Source organism: Heteronotia binoei, chromosome 4 (assembly GCF_032191835.1).
Source record: "Heteronotia binoei isolate CCM8104 ecotype False Entrance Well chromosome 4, APGP_CSIRO_Hbin_v1, whole genome shotgun sequence".
NCBI lineage: Eukaryota > Metazoa > Chordata > Lepidosauria > Squamata > Gekkonidae > Heteronotia > Heteronotia binoei.
In genome coordinates, this window is record NC_083226.1 from 39947045 (window position 1) to 39966975 (window position 19931).

The 19931-nt window shown below is 46.4% G+C and overlaps 2 protein-coding genes across 3 annotated transcripts in view; one reads left to right on the forward strand and one right to left on the reverse strand.

Annotated features, from left to right (window-relative positions):
- ECPAS (Ecm29 proteasome adaptor and scaffold) overlaps positions 1-13970 on the forward strand; it is a 103394-nt gene extending 89424 nt beyond the window's left edge. Inside the window, exons 47-50 of the mRNA XM_060237156.1 lie at positions 558-663; positions 1684-1772; positions 8945-9016; positions 10993-13970. Coding sequence (XP_060093139.1) covers positions 558-663; positions 1684-1772; positions 8945-9016; positions 10993-11132 — 407 coding nt within the window. The 3' untranslated portion in view covers positions 11133-13970. The remainder of the gene's footprint in view (positions 1-557; positions 664-1683; positions 1773-8944; positions 9017-10992) is intronic.
- Positions 13971-18931: 4961 nt separating this feature from the next.
- The window catches only part of SMC2 (structural maintenance of chromosomes 2), a 30649-nt gene continuing 29649 nt past the window's right edge, over positions 18932-19931 (reverse strand). For both annotated transcript variants that reach the window (XM_060237160.1, XM_060237161.1), the window contains one exon: positions 18932-19838. In XM_060237160.1, the coding sequence (XP_060093143.1) occupies positions 19668-19838 (171 nt within the window). In that variant the 3' untranslated portion in view covers positions 18932-19667. The remainder of the gene's footprint in view (positions 19839-19931) is intronic.

A 19931-nucleotide genomic window follows, 5' to 3' on the forward strand; every position in this document is an offset into this window, starting at 1 on the left:
GGGGACAGTGGGGGACAAAAACAAAGGAGTAGTAATTTTGTCTTTGTACTTTGTTGTAACTACTGAAAGAACTAAATTCTCCCCAGAATTACAGCTATTCTATAGACTATAGAGCAGTTGCCATGGAGAAAATTGCTGCTTTGGAGAGTGGACTCTGGCATTGTACCCCACTGAGGGCCTGTTACATACCCCAGGCTCCACCCCAAATCTCCAGGGGTTTCCCATCCTGGATCTGGCAAACCTGCCACCCGATCCCCCACTGGTGACCAGGGAGAACCTGGCAATCCTAAAAGTGTTAAAAAGCGCCAACTCCTCTGTTAGAAAAGCCACACTTACACCTAGACAGCTGTTTTTGGATAAACAGTGTTCATAGAATTGTTCCAGACAGTTGTGAGGTAAACCTGAATGCAATTTCCTCACCGTTATGGAGTAATAGCAACTATTAAGTGTGGATCTTTGCACCCTGCGTGATACTCATCAAGGAAAGAAAGGAAGTTGGAAATACAGATGAAATTATGAAAGACAACTTGGCTGTCTCACAATTGCTTTCCCCTCAGGCTGCTACCGACAAGAGCTGTGTAACCTCATGTGTGAGCGGCTGAAGCTCAGCACCTGGAAAGTACAGCTGGGCGTGCTCCAAGCAATGAAGGCTTATTTTCAAGGGTAAATTGACTGCCTGGTGCTGTTGCTGCTTCTGTGCCTCGCCCACCCCCAACTTACACATTTGCCATTGAAAGGGGCTTGTCCACAGGTGAATGTAGGCTCCCCAGTGCTCCTGCACAGTTCTACCAAGTAGTGGGGAGAAGAGTTTTACCACTCTGACAGAAAACTGGGGAAGATATTAAATTAACAAGGCAATTGGTCTTCTTTGATTGATTGATTGATTGATTATTTGACTTATATTCTGCCCTCCCCGCTGAAGCAGGCTCAGGGAGGCTTACATATTCATAGAACATCACATAAAAGCAGTTAAGCCAATATACTCCTAATACATTAAAAAAATTTAAAAAACCAATTTCAGGTGCTAAGACAATCTTATAATGATGGTATATTTAATGATGGCGGATAGCTGCCTATGCATTCTGTGTCTAATTCCACCATCAGCTGTTACTACTACCAGATGTTCCTTAGAGAAAGAGAAAAGATCTTAGGGTTGGGCCTGTGTTTTGAGGTGGTCTAAATCTCTTAAGTTTCTGTTGCAGTCTTTGATTTTAGTTTTAGCAAGATACACATTTTTTAAAAAAATTCTCCTAACTGCTTGACAGGACAGACAGTTGACTGACAAATTGGAGTGTGCATACAGTAACAATTTGACTGGCTGTGAACTAATTTTCTTCTCCTGGGTCCAGCACATTTATGTGGCAAGTCTCAAAATTGCTGTCCAGATATGCAAATATCCCATCCTGGCCACACACCTTTTCCCTCAGTTAAGGCCCATGAAGGCTGTGCAGTGTTGGTAATTAGTGGTTCTCCTCCATGATCTGCCTCAATGGACGTAGGCAAGTTAAAGGGTGGAGGAAAGGTACTGTTGTTTCCTGAGACAATTCCCACGCTTCCTGCAACTGCCTATTGTAGCTCTGGACTGGGAGCATGGGCAGCTACCATCCTGATGGTCCCTCAGAGAGCAAGCTTGCTAGACCCTGTTTGACAACATGAGTGTAATGCTGCTGTTCCCTTTGGTAGGCTAATGCTGCTTGAAGCAGAACACGCGGACCCTGAGGCGTTGACAGGAATCCTGTTGGAAACTTGCTCTTCTATCACTTACTCTCTAGGTAAATATATATCTAATGCTGTGCTAGATTTAATGCTGTCAAGATTTATTGCGGCATTGGCCTGAATGGAACTGTTAGCAAGGTACCATGTTCTCATCTGGACAACTCAGATTTTCAGTTTTTAGAATCCCATACATTTAAAAACAAAACAAATGTACAAGGGACACTTGAGCTTTGTAGAGCTCCCTAACACTGGATTTTCATTTTGTGACACATGAAGTGGGCACATGTTCTCATTCATACTTGTATGTTACCACTGAGGATATAAACCTGGGGATGCCTAGTCCATTCTCCCACTACTCCGCTAGACTGGATGCCAAGGCAATCCATGTGGAGTGCCTGGCTTATACAGTGGCTAAGAAGTCATTTCCACATTGCGCAGAGTGAGGTGATAGAATTCTGGGCTGTACTACTGCACACTAGAGGGTGGAATGGAATGGGTGTTGTGCCATTTTTGTTTTTAAATTTCCCAATAACCTCCACAAATATGCACAGCTAGGGCACCAGGAAAAAGCAATGAAATCCTCTGTCTGATGTACTAGTTTCTGCATGTGGGAACCTTTTTTCCTATGATGGAGAATTCAGAAATATCTCTTTCCACCCGCAACCTAGTGGTACAGTCCAGAATCACGTGTGATCTGAAAAAGTTCATATGATGCATAGTGCTGGGAGCAAATATAAAGTGAGTGTGTGAAAAAGTTACACTTCTGCAAAACTGTCTATTTCGTTACGTTCCTCTGAGCATAGAAGTAATGCTTTTGCAAAACTGGGAGGGCTAGCTATGGGTTGCCAATTGTAGTATTATTGTTCTGATCTTCTTCGTGGTCTCTGTGCATTCACACATATGGGTAATCCGCAGGATTGGCCCCGACCTCGGAGAGTTCAAAGCAATCTTGATCGTAGATCTGGCGCGCCTCCCACTTGTCCTGGGAGGAGGCAGCTACTGCGCATGCCTGGACAAGGGGGAGGTGCTTAGCCACTCAGTTTCTTCCTTACCGCCGACCGGATCGCACCTTCCTCGTTGATCTCCAACTTCTTCATTGCAATCTCCAACAATTACCTTCTCTTCGCTTCAATTCTTCATCTTCTACTCCTCCTGGTATCGTATAAAAAAAAAAAAAAGCCTTCTCTTACTATTCTTTCTGGACTTTCCCCTCCCTCCCCCCCCCCCCTCCCCGGGCGGATGGAAGGAAGGGACAAGATAATCTTTAAACGCTGTACCAGCTGCTCATCCAAAATCCCCTCGTCCGACGGCCACTCTCTTTGCTTGTTCTGCCTTGGAGAGGCCCACCGTCCAGACTCCTGCGTGCACTGCAGCCAATTTGGCAAACAGGCCCGCAAGAACCGCGCCGCGAGACTCAAGAGCCACCTCATGGAAACCACACTCCGACCGGCCATGCCGCATGGCGGACAAAAACAACCCGCGCCATCTTCCCCACACCTCGTGGGAGAGACGCAGTCGGCAGCTTCCGTGGCACAGAGTCCCTGTAAGCCTAAGACCGGCAAACACTCCAAGAAGTCGGACGACCCCAAAAAGCGCCGCCGTTCCGATTCCGCCCACTCGGACCCGACGGGTAGCGTTAGCTCGAAAAAGCACAAGAACCGCCCTCTCGACTCGGCCTCGAACCCGACCACCAAACCGAAGGCACCGAACCCGAGCGCCACTGCCTCCGGATCGATGCCGAAGACTCCGACGTCGAAGTCGACGGCAACACCGTCAGTCACTCCGTTGGAAATCATCCGCATCTCATCGAAGTCGCCGTCCATTCCGAATTCCCCACCAGACCAGCTGCTGGATACGCACTCTACCGCATCCGTTAGGACCCGGCCTCTCGACCCCACTAAATTCATAGATCTCGCACAGCCAATAGACGCCCACGCGCTCATCAGAGAACCCTCGACCCCGAGAGCTCTCCCGACTAGACCACGATCTCGCAGTCGCAGACGCACCAGGTCCCGCAGTCGCCGACACACCAGGTCCCACAGTCGCCGCCGCACCAGGTCCCGCAGTCGCCGCCGCACCAGGTCCCGCAGCCGCCGACGCTCCCGCAGCCACCGCAGGGGGAGACACTACTATTACTCTCCATCGAGATCCAGGTCTCCATCCCCACGGAACCGAAGACGACACCGACGATCACCCTCCTACGATCGCCATTACCACAGCTACCAAGAGTCTCCTCGCTACCGAGATCACACACACAGACTCCAAACTGCATCGGTCGAACCGCTTCACCACCATGACGACCCTACGAGTCTCGGCGCCGAACCGAAACTCCCATCGCCACTGGGATCCTTACACGCGGCTCCCAAGACAACACCTCAGCCCGACCTGCACCAAGGAACCGACGACGGATCCGAGGAGGAACTCTCCGACTCCGACCACTCTTCGGGTTCGGACCTACAATCCCCAGACTCCGACATAGCCAAGCCAGCAGACCTATCACCGTCTGAGGGCCCGAGATCCTACCTCGACCTCGTAGCAAACATGGCAAGCTCGCTAAATCTGAAACTCAATACGGACGCTCCCAGAGTCTCGGACGTCGTATTTGATCTAGTGCATGCGGATCTTCCATCCAGCTCCTCTCTTCCCATGCTCCCCGTCCTCCTAGAAACACTCAAAGAAGCATGGGACAAACCGGCATCAGTACCGCCAACATCCAAGAGGGTTGAAGCTCTGTACAAGATACACGCACCTGATTCCAAGTTCCTGTTCACCCACCCGGCTCCGAACTCGATCATTGTGCATTCGTCTTCGAAGTCGAAGCAGACTAGACACCCGGTACCACCAGAACGGGAGGGCAAAAAACTCGACACGATTGGGAGAAAGATTTATGCCCTCACTACAGCCACAACCAAAATCCTCAACTACATGGCATGCTTTTCCGCATACACCCACAACCTGACCACTTCCCTCGCCGCATTGGTACCATCCCTGCCCGAGGCATCCCAAAAGTCAGCCACCACTACCCTGCAAGAGATGGCCAGAGTGAGCAAACAGCAAATCAACACTGCCCGTCACGCTGCACAGTGTTCCTCCAGAACCTTGGCCTCAGCCATAGCACTCCGCAGACACGCGTGGCTCAGGTCCTCCTCCCTCCAACCAGACATCAAATATAAGGTTGAAGATTTGCCCTTTGATGGCCTTGGCCTGTTTAGCTCATCTACAGATGACATCCTCACATCAGTAGACGATGGCAGGAAAAGGGCGAAACGACTGGGAGTCTCCCAACCTCTGACCCAATCCAATCGGCAAAGGAACTGGAGGTCCAGCCAATACAAAGGGACCAGATCCCCACGGCAACAGGAATCATGGAAGCGCAAACCACCGCAGTCCAAACCTTCCTTTCAAAACAGATGCCAAACAACCAAGAAACCTTCAACCACATCCAAACCGTCTCTCTGACCTCCCTCCCCCGAGCCGTCCAGTCTCCCTCCATCAGCCAAACCGATCAACACGACTACAACCATTCTACACTGCCTGGAGGACCATAACATCAGACGCCTGGGTCCTCGCCATCATTCAAAGAGGCTACCTAATAGAGTTTACCTCCACTCCAAGGCACCACCGATTCCTCACCACACCCCCGTCCGCACCCCTGCAGACAGAAATCGCGTCTCTGCTGGACAAAGGCGCGATAGAACCAGTCCCACCCCAATACCATCGCACCGGCTTCTACTCCCGGTACTTCCTGGTGCCAAAAAAGGACGGAGGACTCCGACCCATTCTCGACCTCCGCAAACTCAACCTACACATAACCTACAAGAAATTCCGTATGGTCACGCTTCAGGCAATCCTCCCGCTCATCCCAGAACGAGCATGGATGGCGTCCATAGACCTCCAGGATGCCTACTTCCACATTACAATCAATCATCATCACAGAAGATTCCTCAGGTTCGCCATAGGGAAGCAGCACTTCCAGTTCTGCTCCCTTCCCTTCGGCCTCTCCACAGCACCAAGGGTCTTCACCAAGTGCATGGCAGTAGTAGCAGCCACATTACGCCAACAACAGATATCAATCTTCCCTTACATAGACGACTGGCTGATCGTCGCCCATTCCAGGGAGCAACTACAACTGGACGTCTCGACCACTCTCTCCACCCTGGCCACCTTAGGCCTCCTAGTCAACCTCTCAAAATCCAAACTAGTCCCTACCCAGAGGATTCAATTCATAGGAGCAGACATCTCCACGCTCTCGCAAACGGCTTTTCTACCTCAGGACAGGGCACTCGCCATACTGTCACTGGCCAACACTATCATCGCCCAGCGCTCCCAAACAGCGCTCACTTTCCAGAGAATGCTAGGCCTCATGGCAGCAACCACAGCAGTTCTGCGGTTTGCGAAGCTGCACATGCGTCCCCTCCAAATGTGGTTCGTAAGGACTTTTCGCCCCCACACACAACATCAATCCACACTACTCACCCTTCCACTACACATTGTGCCATCCCTCAAATGGTGGACCAAGGAACGTCACCTCTACAAGGGCATGCCATTCAAGCAGACACCGCCCCCGGTGATTGTAACCACAGATGCCTCCAAGTGGGGATGGGGAGCCCACTTGGAAGACCTCACGGTGCAGGGCCAGTGGACAGACTACGAACGCTCTCTCCACATAAATTGCCTGGAGCTCATCGCAGTGCACAAGGCTTTGCGGTCCTTCCTCCCATCGCTAAGGAACCAGCACGTCCAGATCACCTCCGACAACATCGCCACAGTCTTTTACATCAACAGGCAGGGCGGCACCGCCTCCGTCAGACTCTGCAAGAGAGCCCTGGCACTGTGGCATTGGAGCATAAGCCAGGGCATCTTCCTCACGGCCGTACACCTACCAGGGGTCGAGAACACCCAGGCAGACGCCCTGAGTCGCCACTCTACCAACAACCACGAGTGGTCCATCAACAGCCGATACATCCGACAGATCTTCAGCATCTTCGGACAACCGAAGATAGATGTATTTGCTTCACCGTCAAATGCCCAATGCACCCGCTTCTACACGAGAGGTCCTCCATCCCACCTCTCCAGGGGGGATGCCTTCCTACAAACTTGGAACGGAACACTCCACTACCTCTTCCCCCCCATTCCACTTATCACCAGAGTTCTACAGAAGATTCAGGTAGACCACACAAACTGCATCCTCATAACTCCATGGTGGCCCCGCCAACCCTGGTTTACGACCTTGCTGCTCCTGTCCAACAACACCTTCATCCAACTCCCTCAAACACGGGATCTCCTCTCTCAACAGGACGGCAGGGTCCTTCACCACAACCCGGCATCGCTCAAATTAACAGCCTGGAGAATCAGTTTCTAGACTTCCCCCCGGAGGTCCGTCAGGTCCTAGTGAACTCCAGAAAACCATCTACTAGGAAATCCTATCTACTGAAGTGGAAACGCTTCTCACACTATGCCTCACAGCACAACTTCGACCCCAACTATGCCACTATACCTCAGGTACTAACTTACACCTTAACGCTCTCTAGAGCGGGTCTGTCGTATTCTTCCCTGAAGGTACACCTGGCAGCCATCTCTGCTTTCCACCCCCGCATCGATGGCACAACGGTATTCTCTCACCATGCGACCAGAGCTTTCCTCAAGGGCATCATTCGCCTACACCCACCAATCAAACAAGTTCTACCCACCTGGAGTCTGTCTCTAGTCCTGAGCCAACTCATGAAACCGCCCTTCGAGCCCATGGCTTCCATCCCACTACACCTGCTGTCATGGAAGACGGCATTACTTACGGCCCTCACCACAGGTAAGAGGGCCAGTGACATCTGCGCATTCAGAGCAGACCCACCGTATACGATATTTCATAACAGTACGGTGATCCTCCGACCTGACCCGACCTTTCTACCCAAGGTCGTCTCTCCTTTTCATCTAGGAAGACAGTCCACTATACCAGCCTTCTTCCAGCACCCCGCGGACGCGGGACAAAGGGCGCTCCACAACCTGGATGCACGGAGAGCCCTAGCCTTCTACATAGACAGAACCCGCCAAATCCGTAAAGACCCTAGACTTTTTGTCACCTACGCTACCCATGATAAGGGCAGCAGAATATCTACTCAGAGACTCTCCAAATGGATTGTTGCTGCCATCGAACTCTGCTACCAGCTGGCAAAACAACCCATCCCTCAACATATACGAGCCCACTCAACCAGAGCCGTGGCTACCTCGTCCGCCTTCATGAAAGGCATCCCTATAGAGGACATCTGCGCCGCAGCCGTCTGGTCCTCCACATCTACCTTCGCCTCGCACTACGCTCTCGACGTTCGTGCCCGGCGAGATGCCTCCTTCGGACAAGCGGTGCTACGGTCGATCTTCGACTAACCACTGTGAGTACCACTATCATTACGTTACGCTCTAACTTTACATATTCTTACAGATCCAGCACCCACCTCCGAAGAAATGGCTCGCTAATCACCCATATGTGTGAATGCACAGAGACCACGAAGAAGATGGACAGGTTTCTTACCTGTAACTGGTGATCTTCGAGTGGTCATCTGTGCAATCACACAGACCCACCCAGCCTTCCCTGCTGCTGGAAGCTAGTTAGCACAGTTATTTCCACCTATCCGGCGGCGGGAAGAAACTGAGTGGCTAAGCACCTCCCCCTTGTCCAGGCATGCGCAGTAGCTGCCTCCTCCCAGGACAAGTGGGAGGCGCGCCAGATCTACGATCAAGATTGCTTTGAACTCTCCGAGGTCGGGGCCAATCCTGCGGATTACCCATATGTGTGATTGCACAGATGACCACTCGAAGATCACCAGTTACAGGTAAGAAACCTGTCCTTTCCCGGGATCTGTGGTGGCAGATAAAGTTCATAAGAAATTATTTCAGCTGTTATTAGAACTGGTTCATGCTTGCTGCTGAAGAAACTTTTCAAGGACATTAGAACAGTGAAAAAGAAAAATGCCTGCTCTCAGTTGTTACAGGAAGTCAAAACAAATTCAGTGAGCCTTAACTGATCCAGGAACTTATTCTAACTAATGATGCAAGGCCTATAGGAATACATACATTCTATATGCCGTGCATGGTTTTTTTAATTAGATTCCATGATGTTAGGAATCTGTGAAATGCTTGGCAAGTACATTGGAGCTGTGTTACTGCCTGTGACATAAAGCTGCAATGTAGAAAGCCTGTGTGTCATTCACCTTTATATGTGAGCATTTTTCTTTAGAGAATAAAAGCTACACCTCCATAAGAACAGAAGCCTTGTCGGTGATAGAAGTTCTGCTCACAAAACTTGAAGGTAAGCTTTGTGGTTCTGGATGGTATCTGATCAAGGCTGAAAAATGCTATAAAGCTTGTCTGGGACCTAATTTTTTTTATTTTATTTTTTTATTTATTTAGAATTTATATCCCGCCCTTCCCACGGGTGGCTCAGGGCAGCTTCCAACAATAGATCCAGCATAAAATTAAGCAATATTTAAACATATAAGGGAATAAACATTTAAAACAGATAAAACAGATAAAACCATAAATATTAATAAATATTCGAAATATATATAAAAGAATCTGGCAGTTGCATTAAGTTCTCAAGCTAGGTATAGGCTAGCCGGAAGAGGGTCGTCTTACAGGCCCTGCGGAACTGAACAAGGTCCCGCAGGGCCCTCACCTCTTCCGGCAACTGATTCCACCATGTAGGGGCCATAACAGAGAAAGCCCTTTCTCTGGTGGATTTCAAGCGGGCTTCTTTCGGCCCAAGGACAGTAAGGAGATTTTGTGTTCCCGACCTCAGTACTCTCTGGGGAACATGCGGGGAAAGACGGTCCTTCAGGTAGACAGGTCCCAAGCCATATAGGGCTTTAAAGGTGATAACCAGCACCTTGTACCGGACTCGGTATATCACTGGAAGCCAGTGCAGGGTCCGAAGACCCGGCTGGATGTGTCCCCACTTTGGGAGACCCAGTAACAGCCGGGCCGCGGCATTCTGCATCAGCTGCAATTTCCGAGTTCGTGACAGGGGCAGCCCCATGTAGAGGGCATTACAGTAGTCCAACCTCGAGGTGACCGTAGCATGGATCACTGTTGCTAGGTCGTCGTGCTCCAGGAAGGGGGCCAACTGCCTTGCCCGCCTAAGGTGAAAAAACGCGGACTTGGCAGCGGCTGCTATCTGAGCCTCCATCTTTAAGGACGGCTCCAATAGCACCCCCAAGCTCCTGACCCTGTCCGCCGCTACCAAGTAATGGTAATGGGGTACCATTACCCCATTGAGGGTAATGGGGACAGACTTATGGAGGAGTTGGCTCTGACTAGAAATGGAAGGAAATTTGAAAACATCCCCCGCCCCCCAGAGTCCTGTATTCCCTTAGTCATGTGACTGAAACGCTTGGGACTGCTCATGTACTAGCTTGAAAATCTATGTCTTTTGTGTCCTGATAACCTCAATATTAGGCTCCTGCAATGTACTCTATATGGAAGCTGACTTTGAAGAGTATTCAAAAACAGCTGAAGAATCCAGGATTCAGTAGCCAGGCTGTCTGGGAACCTGTAACTCAGATGCCAAGGAAGCTATGTTTAAGTTTATTTCAATTTATATCCCGCCCTTCCCACCGAAGTGGCTCAGGGCGGCTAGACCCTGTTTGACAACATGATGATGACTAATCATTTCTGAGTTCAGTTCAAAGTTCTGATCTTCATGTTCTTGAATGGTCTCCTTGGTCCTGCATATCTGAAGAAACACCGACTGACGAGACCCCATTAGTATCTCTCTAAACTTAAATCAGGCAATTCCCGTTGGCAGGGTCTTCTCTTTTGCTGCCCCTTCTCTGTGTATCTCATTCCTGAAGAAGGACCATCTAGACAGCTTCCTTTGAATTTTTGGAAAAGGGCTAAAAGCATTCTTTTTAAAAATACGGCTGTTCTTGTCAAGGCTCCATTGCAGAGAATTTCATTGTATGTTTTGTCTTTCTCATTTTTTGTTTTGGTCAGGGCTTTTTTTGTAGCAGGAACTCCTTTGCATATTAGGCTACACACCCCTGATGTAGCCAATCCTCCAAGAGCTGACAGTAGGCCCTGTAAGAAGAGCCCTGAAAGGATTTTGGAGGACTGGCTACATCAGAGGTGTGAGGCCTAATATGCAAAGGAGTTCCTGCTATAAAAAAGCCCTGGTTTTGGTAATTTTCAAATGGTTAGTTGCTACTGCCTCTTAAAAAGCTGCTGGAAGATCTGGATAGAAATGTGAAATAGATCAAAATAATTTCCTTCTCCTTCGTCTCCATTTAGAGTCCAAACAGTGGGAAAGCCTGAATGCGGATTGCAGAGAACTTCTCATAGGCTCCCTGACTGCGCTGACACTGGACAGCAGGCCTGAACTGCAAGAGAAAGCATCTTTGTTAAAGAAAACCCTTGAAAAACTTGATTGATTCCCCCCCTCCCCCCAAAAAGAAAAAAAACAAAACACAACCAAGTGCCATGTGAAACAAAGCAAGCAAAAACCGAAAGCACGCAGTGTGCTCTGAATACAAAGGAAAAGTGAAGATGGCTTTGTAGCATGCATCATTCCTTGGCTAAAATAAAGAATGCCTTGAAATTTTGTTCCCCAATAATTTTCTTTTCTTTTTCCTTTTTCAAAACAATTTCAAGCCGTTTGGGTAGTAAAGGAAGCCATGAAAGTATTAAAACAAGCTGTATAATGGATAATTTGAGACATTGTTCTGATCTGTGTGGGTAAGGAGGGGAAGAAGCGCCATGTTTGCAAATTAGACCAGGCAAAATCTTTTAGCATATGTAAGGTTGAGGAGCCCAATAACCTCTGGAGACAAAGATGATGAAGGGAGCATTGGCCAGCAGAGTCCTTATTCAAGCCTTGCTTTGTCTGTTCTATATGGCATGGTGATCTCTTGGTGTTGTGCTGGTAGCATCCCATTAGGAGGACGAAGACAAATCATGGTATGACAAGAGCTCCTTTTCCTTGCTGGCGTGGTCTGATCTCAGCTTCAGGCATCCCTCCTCTCCGAGTGCTGGTTGGTCTGGGCTGCCTACTGTCACTTCTTCTGGGCAAGTTCATGCCTTTCTGTATTTTTAAAATGGGTGGATCTTCCCACCAGGTAAGAATGCACACTGGAAAAGCACTTTAGCTAGCTGCTTCGAAGCAAGAGTGTCTTGGGAACTGGATGAAAAAGAAAGCTGAAGCTCTGCTCTTCCCCACAATTGTTTGTGTGACACTCAGAAGCAAAAGCCTTGTCTAAAATACGTCCTTTTGAGAGTGTTACACATTTTCCCTAAAACTGATTTGACACTAGATTTTGCTCCCTTTAGGTTTGTAAACCCTTTCTTGTTTTGGAAAGCTGTCACATAAACCACATATTCTTATCAGACAGAGGTGTTTTCTGGTTTCTAGGAAATACTGAAGAGCTGATTTTTAAACCTCCGTTGACCCATGGTAAAAATGTGATTGTACTTAACAGCCATGTTATGTTGTTCCCTTATCTGGGAAACATAAGATGTGATACTTGCTCCAGTTTTAATAGATTTCATAGATGGTGAAGTTAAAATGTTTAATCTGTACAACTTCACAGCCATCACTTTCTGCAAAGTTTGTTCTCTGATGGAACTTTGGTGTGGGAATCAGTGTGTTCTAACCACACTTAGATGGGTGTGTATGTATGTGTGATGTCGTTACTTGTAAGTTGCTGGCTGTAGAATCAGATCTAGGTGAAGACAGTACGTTAATTCCCACATGGAGGTGTCTTCTGTATATGAATGTTGCAACACCCCAGATGATCCTCAGAGCAGGCAATATCCTTTTGGCTTGTTCCGACCATTAGGTACAGGAGTCCAGCCCAGCTGGAATTGTACAGATGCACCATTTACAAGAGCAATTGCCTTCAGCTGGAGGTGATGTGGGAGAAAGATGCCTTTTAGAACTGGCTTATTCAGTATACTGCTTCCTGTAAGGGAACTTAACAGTAAGCAGAATTGGAAGACTACTTCACGTTATGACTGGCCAGAAATTCTAGCAGTTTCGTGGGGCCCTATAATTGTATATATGCCTTGTGTGAAAACGGGGAGGGAGTCCCTCCCTGCATCCTTCCATCTAAAAAGGGGTGGGAGGTACAGGGGCATAATGTATACACATACCGAGGGGTGTTACATGCAGTACTTCAAATTGCAAGTGTTGATGGAGAAGGTGCATAGTCCCAACACTGAATTTGCAAAACTGGTACCAAGAACTGGCTTTCTCATCTGAGAAACTGTGAATGTGCGTATGTATGTATATATGTGTGCGCGTGTGGTCAGACTGTTGAAAAGCCTGCCCTAACTAGCACCCATCATGCTGGGATTCTGAGATGTTGTAAGCGTCTCTAAAGGATTTTAATGTATTACAGAAAGCTGCTTGTTTACATGTAGTTTGAATTTGCCAAGCACCTCTGTAAAACTGAATGTTTGTAGGCAGATCTCTGCATAACTTTTACCAAATACACCATTTTGTCCTGCAAAAGCTTTTTTTCTAAAAAAATAAAATAAAATTAGGCAGCAGTTTCAAATTGATGCTTTTTAATTTTTCTGCAACAGTTATGGAGTGTTTTATAGAACCCACAACAGCTGTGTATTAAACATGCAAAGTCTCTGCTATGACTTTCCAGCAGGGGCTTCAGAATTCTGAGAGGGGATTTAAAGCTTATGTTTGGAGCAGCTGCTGTAGAAGTTTCCAAATGGGATTTTTTTTAAAAAAAATTAACTGCACTGAAAAGAATTCCAGGTTCAGAACAACAGTAACAGCCACCTGGAACATGCAAGCTTGACAAATATCTTCTCTGGATAACTTTTTTTTCCTTCTAAAATTTGAATTTCTGAAACATGTGCCTCTATGAGAGAATCCTACCTGCAAAATGTTGACTTAGAGGTCAAATATCTGTCCCTCTTGAATTTGTTGACTTGATAGAAATAAAGTGGCCTTTGGAGAGTTATGTTTTCCTCTGAAAACAATTGCACTACAAAACACTGTTGCCCACGATGGGCCCTTGTGCTGCTGTTTAATGCTGCTTTGTATACCTGGATTGAAATGTGTAAATTTGACACTATAAGTACCCAGCAGAATTTACAAATCGTTTTATGTTGAAAGATTTCTAATGTTGCAAAAACAAAGGTCTCCATTAAATTCACTACATTGAATTTCTGTATCTGGCTGTCAAGTTATGTACAATGGATTGAAACTTTCCCATTTAAAGGGTTGACGAAATAAAGGCGCATGACCTCTTCTTGGGTAGAAGTGGTAATTTCATCCTTCCGTCTAAGTATTTAGAGTTCCATTTTGGTTTGCAAGGTTGCATATAGAAATTTAGGGGATTAAGGTAGCGTGAAGTGGATGGGGAGGACAAAAACTTGTTCTTTGTGAACTTTCATAGACAATTTTGCATCACGCTAACTGTTCTTTTGCTTTAATGTGGAGCTATCTTGTTAAATTAATCCTCTGGCCAGGCTTCGGTTTTTCTCCCCTAAAGGAAGCATAGGAGTATTGCTGAAATCTTTCAGCTCATCCTAAAGGTACACTCCGTGCAGTTGAGAGTAAGGTATGGAACTTAAGTAGCAGGCTGTTTCTATAACAGCAAATGAATGCAATTAACTCCAGTGAATGGATGGAAGCTGGATCAATTTCAGTCAAGTAGAAGTTACAAGGATGATAAACACAAAACTGAGTCTCACTTCCATGATACAAAGAAATGTCACCTCTTATGAAATGCTGTGTGTAGCAAAATGGCTGCTTAACAGGCTGGGCTTTAGACTGCACCACTATGTAGATTAATTTTGTTTGCTATATAGTCTGAACTACACTCCATTCTGCCACTTCCAACTCTCTCCCACTTCATTTTGTGTAGATCCAGCCCTTAGAAACAGGTAACTCCAACACACCATGCGTCTGGAGCAGGGATACAAGTCCAAGATTTGAATAAATAATTCTACAGTACCTAAAGAGAATTGAAGTTGAGAACTGAAGAACTGCATTAAATGTTTTCTTTGAAAATGCTTCCAGGATGACTACCTTACTTCTACTTTGAAATAATTATGTAGAGTTGAGAAAACAATTCACTTCTTCCGTGAAACAGGGCAGGGGATCTCGGTAACCAAGGTAGCTGCGGGTCCTTACTGAAGTATGCAAGACTCCAGGCACTGACTCTTTTATCTGTGAAGTTCCTCTGAAGTTCTCTTCTTTCTAAAATCAGTGTGCGCGTGTGCGTACATATGTAATTCCCAACTGTGCCCCCTCTGTGCAGATTCTTGTTACACAGATAGGGAGCAATGGAAGGTGAAAAGATCTTTCTGCACATTTGGGGCACTCCCCAGGTGTGCAAAGAAATCTTACATCTTAAAAAAAGGATAAGGGAGGTACTTAACCCCCCACAAAAACAAAGTACAATAGCTTTCTCTGTGCACATGCAGAGGACACAGCCTTCTCTCCCTCTCTCTCCCATAGTTCTGATTTCATTCAGTCCTCCCCTGTGACCACGCTGCCTCCACCACCCATGGTTCAAGACTCCCCCTCATTTACATGTAATATTTAAAGTGGGAGCTGTGATGGGCCTCTAGCAGTGACAATAGGAGTCTTAAAGCAAAGAGAAGGGATCACCTCTGTGAGTATTCCCAGTCCCCACTTAAATCCTCTCCAAAGCATGAGGGGTTAAGTGAGGTCATTGGGGAGAGGCCAGGAGATTGGATGCTGCCATTGGTGTATGTTGTGGGAGGAGCTGACCCATGGGTGAGCAGTGTTGGTGGTGCTTTTCTGTGGGACTGGAAGCTGCCAGCAGGCACCAATAAGAGTTGGTGGGGCTGCTGCTCGAGCTAAACTGCCGGGTGGGTGGCCAGGAGTGTTGGTGCCATTGAGGCAGGAAGAATGATGTAGGTAGAGGAGGCAGAAAGTGCGGCAGTAGGTGTACAGAAGTGAGAGAGACAGTAAGAGAAGGGGTGGATGAGGGAGAGACAGAAGCCGGGGAGAGGGGAACAAAGGTGGAAAAAGAATAAGATGACCATTTCTGCAAGTTTGTGAATGTGATAAAAATATTTCTATACCCATCTTTCTCTTGAGCACCTCAGAACAAAAGTGAACTACCAAAAATAGACTGATGCTGGCTTAATACCCGACAAGATCCCACTTGTAAGCAATGTGGGCATAGTGGCTCTGGGGCTCAGTAGCTAGCAATCTTTTGCTCGGGGGAGCCCAAGTGGGGCCTGCTATTATATGTCTGTGTGGAGCTGTCACACCATGCTTATACTTATAAATAATAAATACAAGTAGCTTATTTCATAAAAATGTTTCAGGGTTTTTATTATTATTGCTTCAAATAAAATATCCTCAAGTCCTGCTTACAGGAAAAGAGATAATCAAAAAACCGAACTGGTGCAATCAATGGAAGTAACAGAAAAACCACCGGAAGCAATGAAATTTACAGAAATGTGTATAAATACGTGTTAGTGCAAGCTTAAATAAAACTTCAAACCACCACTAAGGAACACTGAGCTTTCAACATATGAATTTTCCCACACAGTCTTTCAGCGGCCCTGTAAACTGTTTTCCTTCGAGCAGACTCAGTTGTGAACGCTTTTTTCCTCAGTGCCCGACTCCTAACGTTGTGGAGAGAGTAAGGAACTGCTTATGAAGACTCCTCACGGTTTCAATCACTTTGTCATCCTCCTTCTCCCAACGTTACACGGAGTCTCAGCTCAATTTTTCAACATAGGTCTACGCATGCTCTCATCAGTTGCTGCCGGCTCTTTTTGCTTGCACTAAAACGTATTTATACACATTTCTGTGTAAGTTTTATTGCTTCTGGTGGTCTTCCTGTTATTTCTACAGGAAGAGAGAGGCTGGGGGCAGCCCTTAGGAAGGTCCATGCAGAGCCAAGATGCATTAAGTAGAGCTGAAATAGGACAGGTCGCTAAGACCAATGAATGGCAGCAAATTAACACATAAATGCAACAGGTAACAGATGTGAGAATGAAACCAAGGTCCTACAGAACCCCCAAGATAAACCAAGTTCCTCCATTTGGGAACTGTATTTGCAGCCACCAGTATTTGAACAAGTCTAGTAGCTTGAGATCACGTAATCTGAATACAGGCTCCCTGCAGAGGTGGGTACACAAACAATACATTGACATACATGCCCCTGTATAAATCGATGGTGCGGTCTCATTTGGAGTACTGTGTGCAGTTCTGGTCGCCGCACCTCAAAGAGGATATTATAGCATTGGAGAAAGTTCAGAAAAGGGCAACTAGAATGATTAAAGGGCTGGAACACCTTCCCTATGAAGAAAGGTTGAAACGCTTAGGGCTCTTTAGCTTGGAGAAACGTCGACTGATAGAGGTGACATGATAGAGGTTTACAAGATAATGCATGGGATGGAGAAAGTAGAGAAAGAAGTACTTTTCTCCCTTTCTCACAATACAAGAACTCGTGGGCATTCGATGAAATTGCTGAGCAGACAGGTTAAAACGGATAAAAGGAAGTACTTCTTCACCCAAAGGGTGATTAACATGTGGAATTCACTGCCACAGGAGGTGGTGGCGGCCACAAGCATGGCCACCTTCAAGAGGGGGTTAGATAAAAATATGGAGCAGAGGTCCATCAGTGGCTATTAGCCACAGTGTGTGTGTGTATATATATACATATATATATTTGGCCGCTGTGTGACACAGAATGTTGGACTGGATGGGCCATTGGCCTGATCTAACATGGCTTCTCTTATGTTCTTATGTTTAGCTGCAAATCCCTTCCTTGTGATCACAAGCTGTCAAATGTCAGCTAAAATGTATTAGAGTTCCTTGAACCAGCTCTTTAGACCACACTCTCTCACCTTTGCTAGCTAAACTTGTGGTTGTGAAATACAACTCAAGTATTCCAAGTTAAAGCCCTTCCTTGGGAAAAACTGTCTACTTATCAGACTCACCAGAGACTAGGAATTATAAGTTTTGTTATCGAGCGTAGGGTTAACAATAATGTCCAATTAACTGGCACTGCTCAGGAGGCGAGCTCTTCCCTCAGTCCTCCAGGAACGACAAGGGGAAGCCTCCCTGGAGCCACACAACTACTGTTTGCCCCTGAAACAACAGCCAACACACTCTCAGTGGGTAACTCCCCCCACATAACCCCAGCCCTTTTACATCAAAGAGATCTGGGGACAGCACAGACTCTCTTAAAGCATGTCTTAACTTCATAAAAGGGAAAGGTGCATGCAATTGTATGGAGAAAAAAAGGAAAGTAGGAAAATGTAAAACAGATAAACCACCACAGTAAGCCAATTCCACTGGAATAAACAGGTTCCCTGTGTTAGTATCCTAAGCCACATTAGTCTGAAAAGGGCCTACCCTGCAATGCTTGCTTCTCCAAAATGCAATGGTAACACTCCCCTCAGTCATCAGGCTTTCATTCCCTCACAATAGGAGTGCTTTTTCTACTTGGGTGGTGTGAAGCTCTCTATGGGACTTTGTGATTTGCTGTCCTGGACATGCTACCAAAAGGGATTGCCTGATTTTTGAGCTTAACAAAGGAAACTGCAGGGACTAGGTTGATGTTCTCCTTCAGGCACTTGCTCTACCCTTGCCACTGGCCACCTTGATGACTATTGCCAGCCTTCTGACAGCCAGATAACAAAGCTTTTACTATAAAATATTCTAGTGCTTCAAGTTTCATACGTTCCTTTGCATGAGAGCATCCCAGTCTTCAGCCTTCCGCCCTGACTTTTAGGTACTAGGTTGTGGACCAGATTTTCCTTCCCACCTAGTGGACATTTTCTCCATACTCTTTTATGTGCCATTACAACAGCATCTCTCAATTCAGGTGGTCTGCCTTGGAGATCTTATTCAGAAACTGATCCTTCAGCCAGGTTCAAGGAAGCCAGTTGCTCCTGGGAGGCACGGTGGCTCAGTGGTAGAGCATCTGCTTGGTAAGTAGAAGGTCCCAGGTTCAATCCCCGGCATCTCCAACTAAAAAGGGTCCAGGCAAGTAGGCATGAAAAACCTCAGCTTGAGACCCTGGAGAGCCGCTGCCAGTCTGAGTAGACAATACTGACTTTGATGGACCGAGGGTCTGATTCAGTAGAAGGCAGCTTCATATGTTCCTGTCCCAAGGCCCATAAAGCCCCTGTTAATGAGCTGCACAACACAGCATAAAAATATCCTAACCTGTTCCCCAAATTCCTAAAGTCAAGGTAAAAACCAAAAGAAAAATTATATTCCAAATGCTTTATTAATAGAAAGCTGCACTTCATAAGTTACATTTGAAAATCAAGTTTCCTTGAAAAGCAAGAAGAGACAGAGCTGACTTGGCTGGTGTTGCCATTATTGAATGCTCCTGCCACATCCCTTCTTCCTGCCTTAAATGGCCTGCTTGGTGGTTAATAGCACCTCAGCATTATGTTTGCCGCCTTGTCATAAGCAGTATACTTCCAGTCAAAATACTAAATGTATTTCAAACATTCTTGAAAATATTATACAAAAAAGAGAAGAAACACTACTAAGTGGTTTGTCTGGCTTTGACTGACAAACAGAAGCAGGTGATCTCAGTTTCAGTCTATACAAATCATTCATTGTAGCTTTATAATAAAAACCAGCTAGTTGAGGACCATCAGTTGATTTTAGTGAGGGGAAATAATAATATGTACAAATTTTCATGAAAAATAGGGGAAACCAGTGCCTTAATAGTTTGTGGGAGATGGCAGCAATTTTACTTGAACTCACTGAGAACCAGAAGAGAAACATTTGAAGTTATTATACAAATAAAAGTGAACAATATCTATCAGTTTGGCATCTCTAGGGTCCAACAGTGAAAGGAGGATAGGGCTTTAGCTGTACAATATGATCAACACAAAGTTAAACCAAGAGAGGGTGTATATTTTATAACAGGCTAAGAAAAATGGCACGCAGGTGGCTATGGTGTGACAGAGTTTACATCCATGTGGGTCCTCTACTTCTTTTGCTTTGTTTTTGCCTTATGGTCTTCTCTGCCATGCAGCCCACTGTTACTATTCTGCAGCTGTGCAAACCGTGTCACAGTAGAAACACCATCCACAAATTTGGTTTTGTAAAGCACGTTAGCATTGCTGAACATGCCATCCTTGAGCGATACCACGATGAACTAGGAATAGAAAAGCAGGATTTAAGTACAAGAGGTGCAAAATCTGTGTTCCCACCTGCCCTTGATTTCATGAAGTGAAGCTATTAGGTGAAT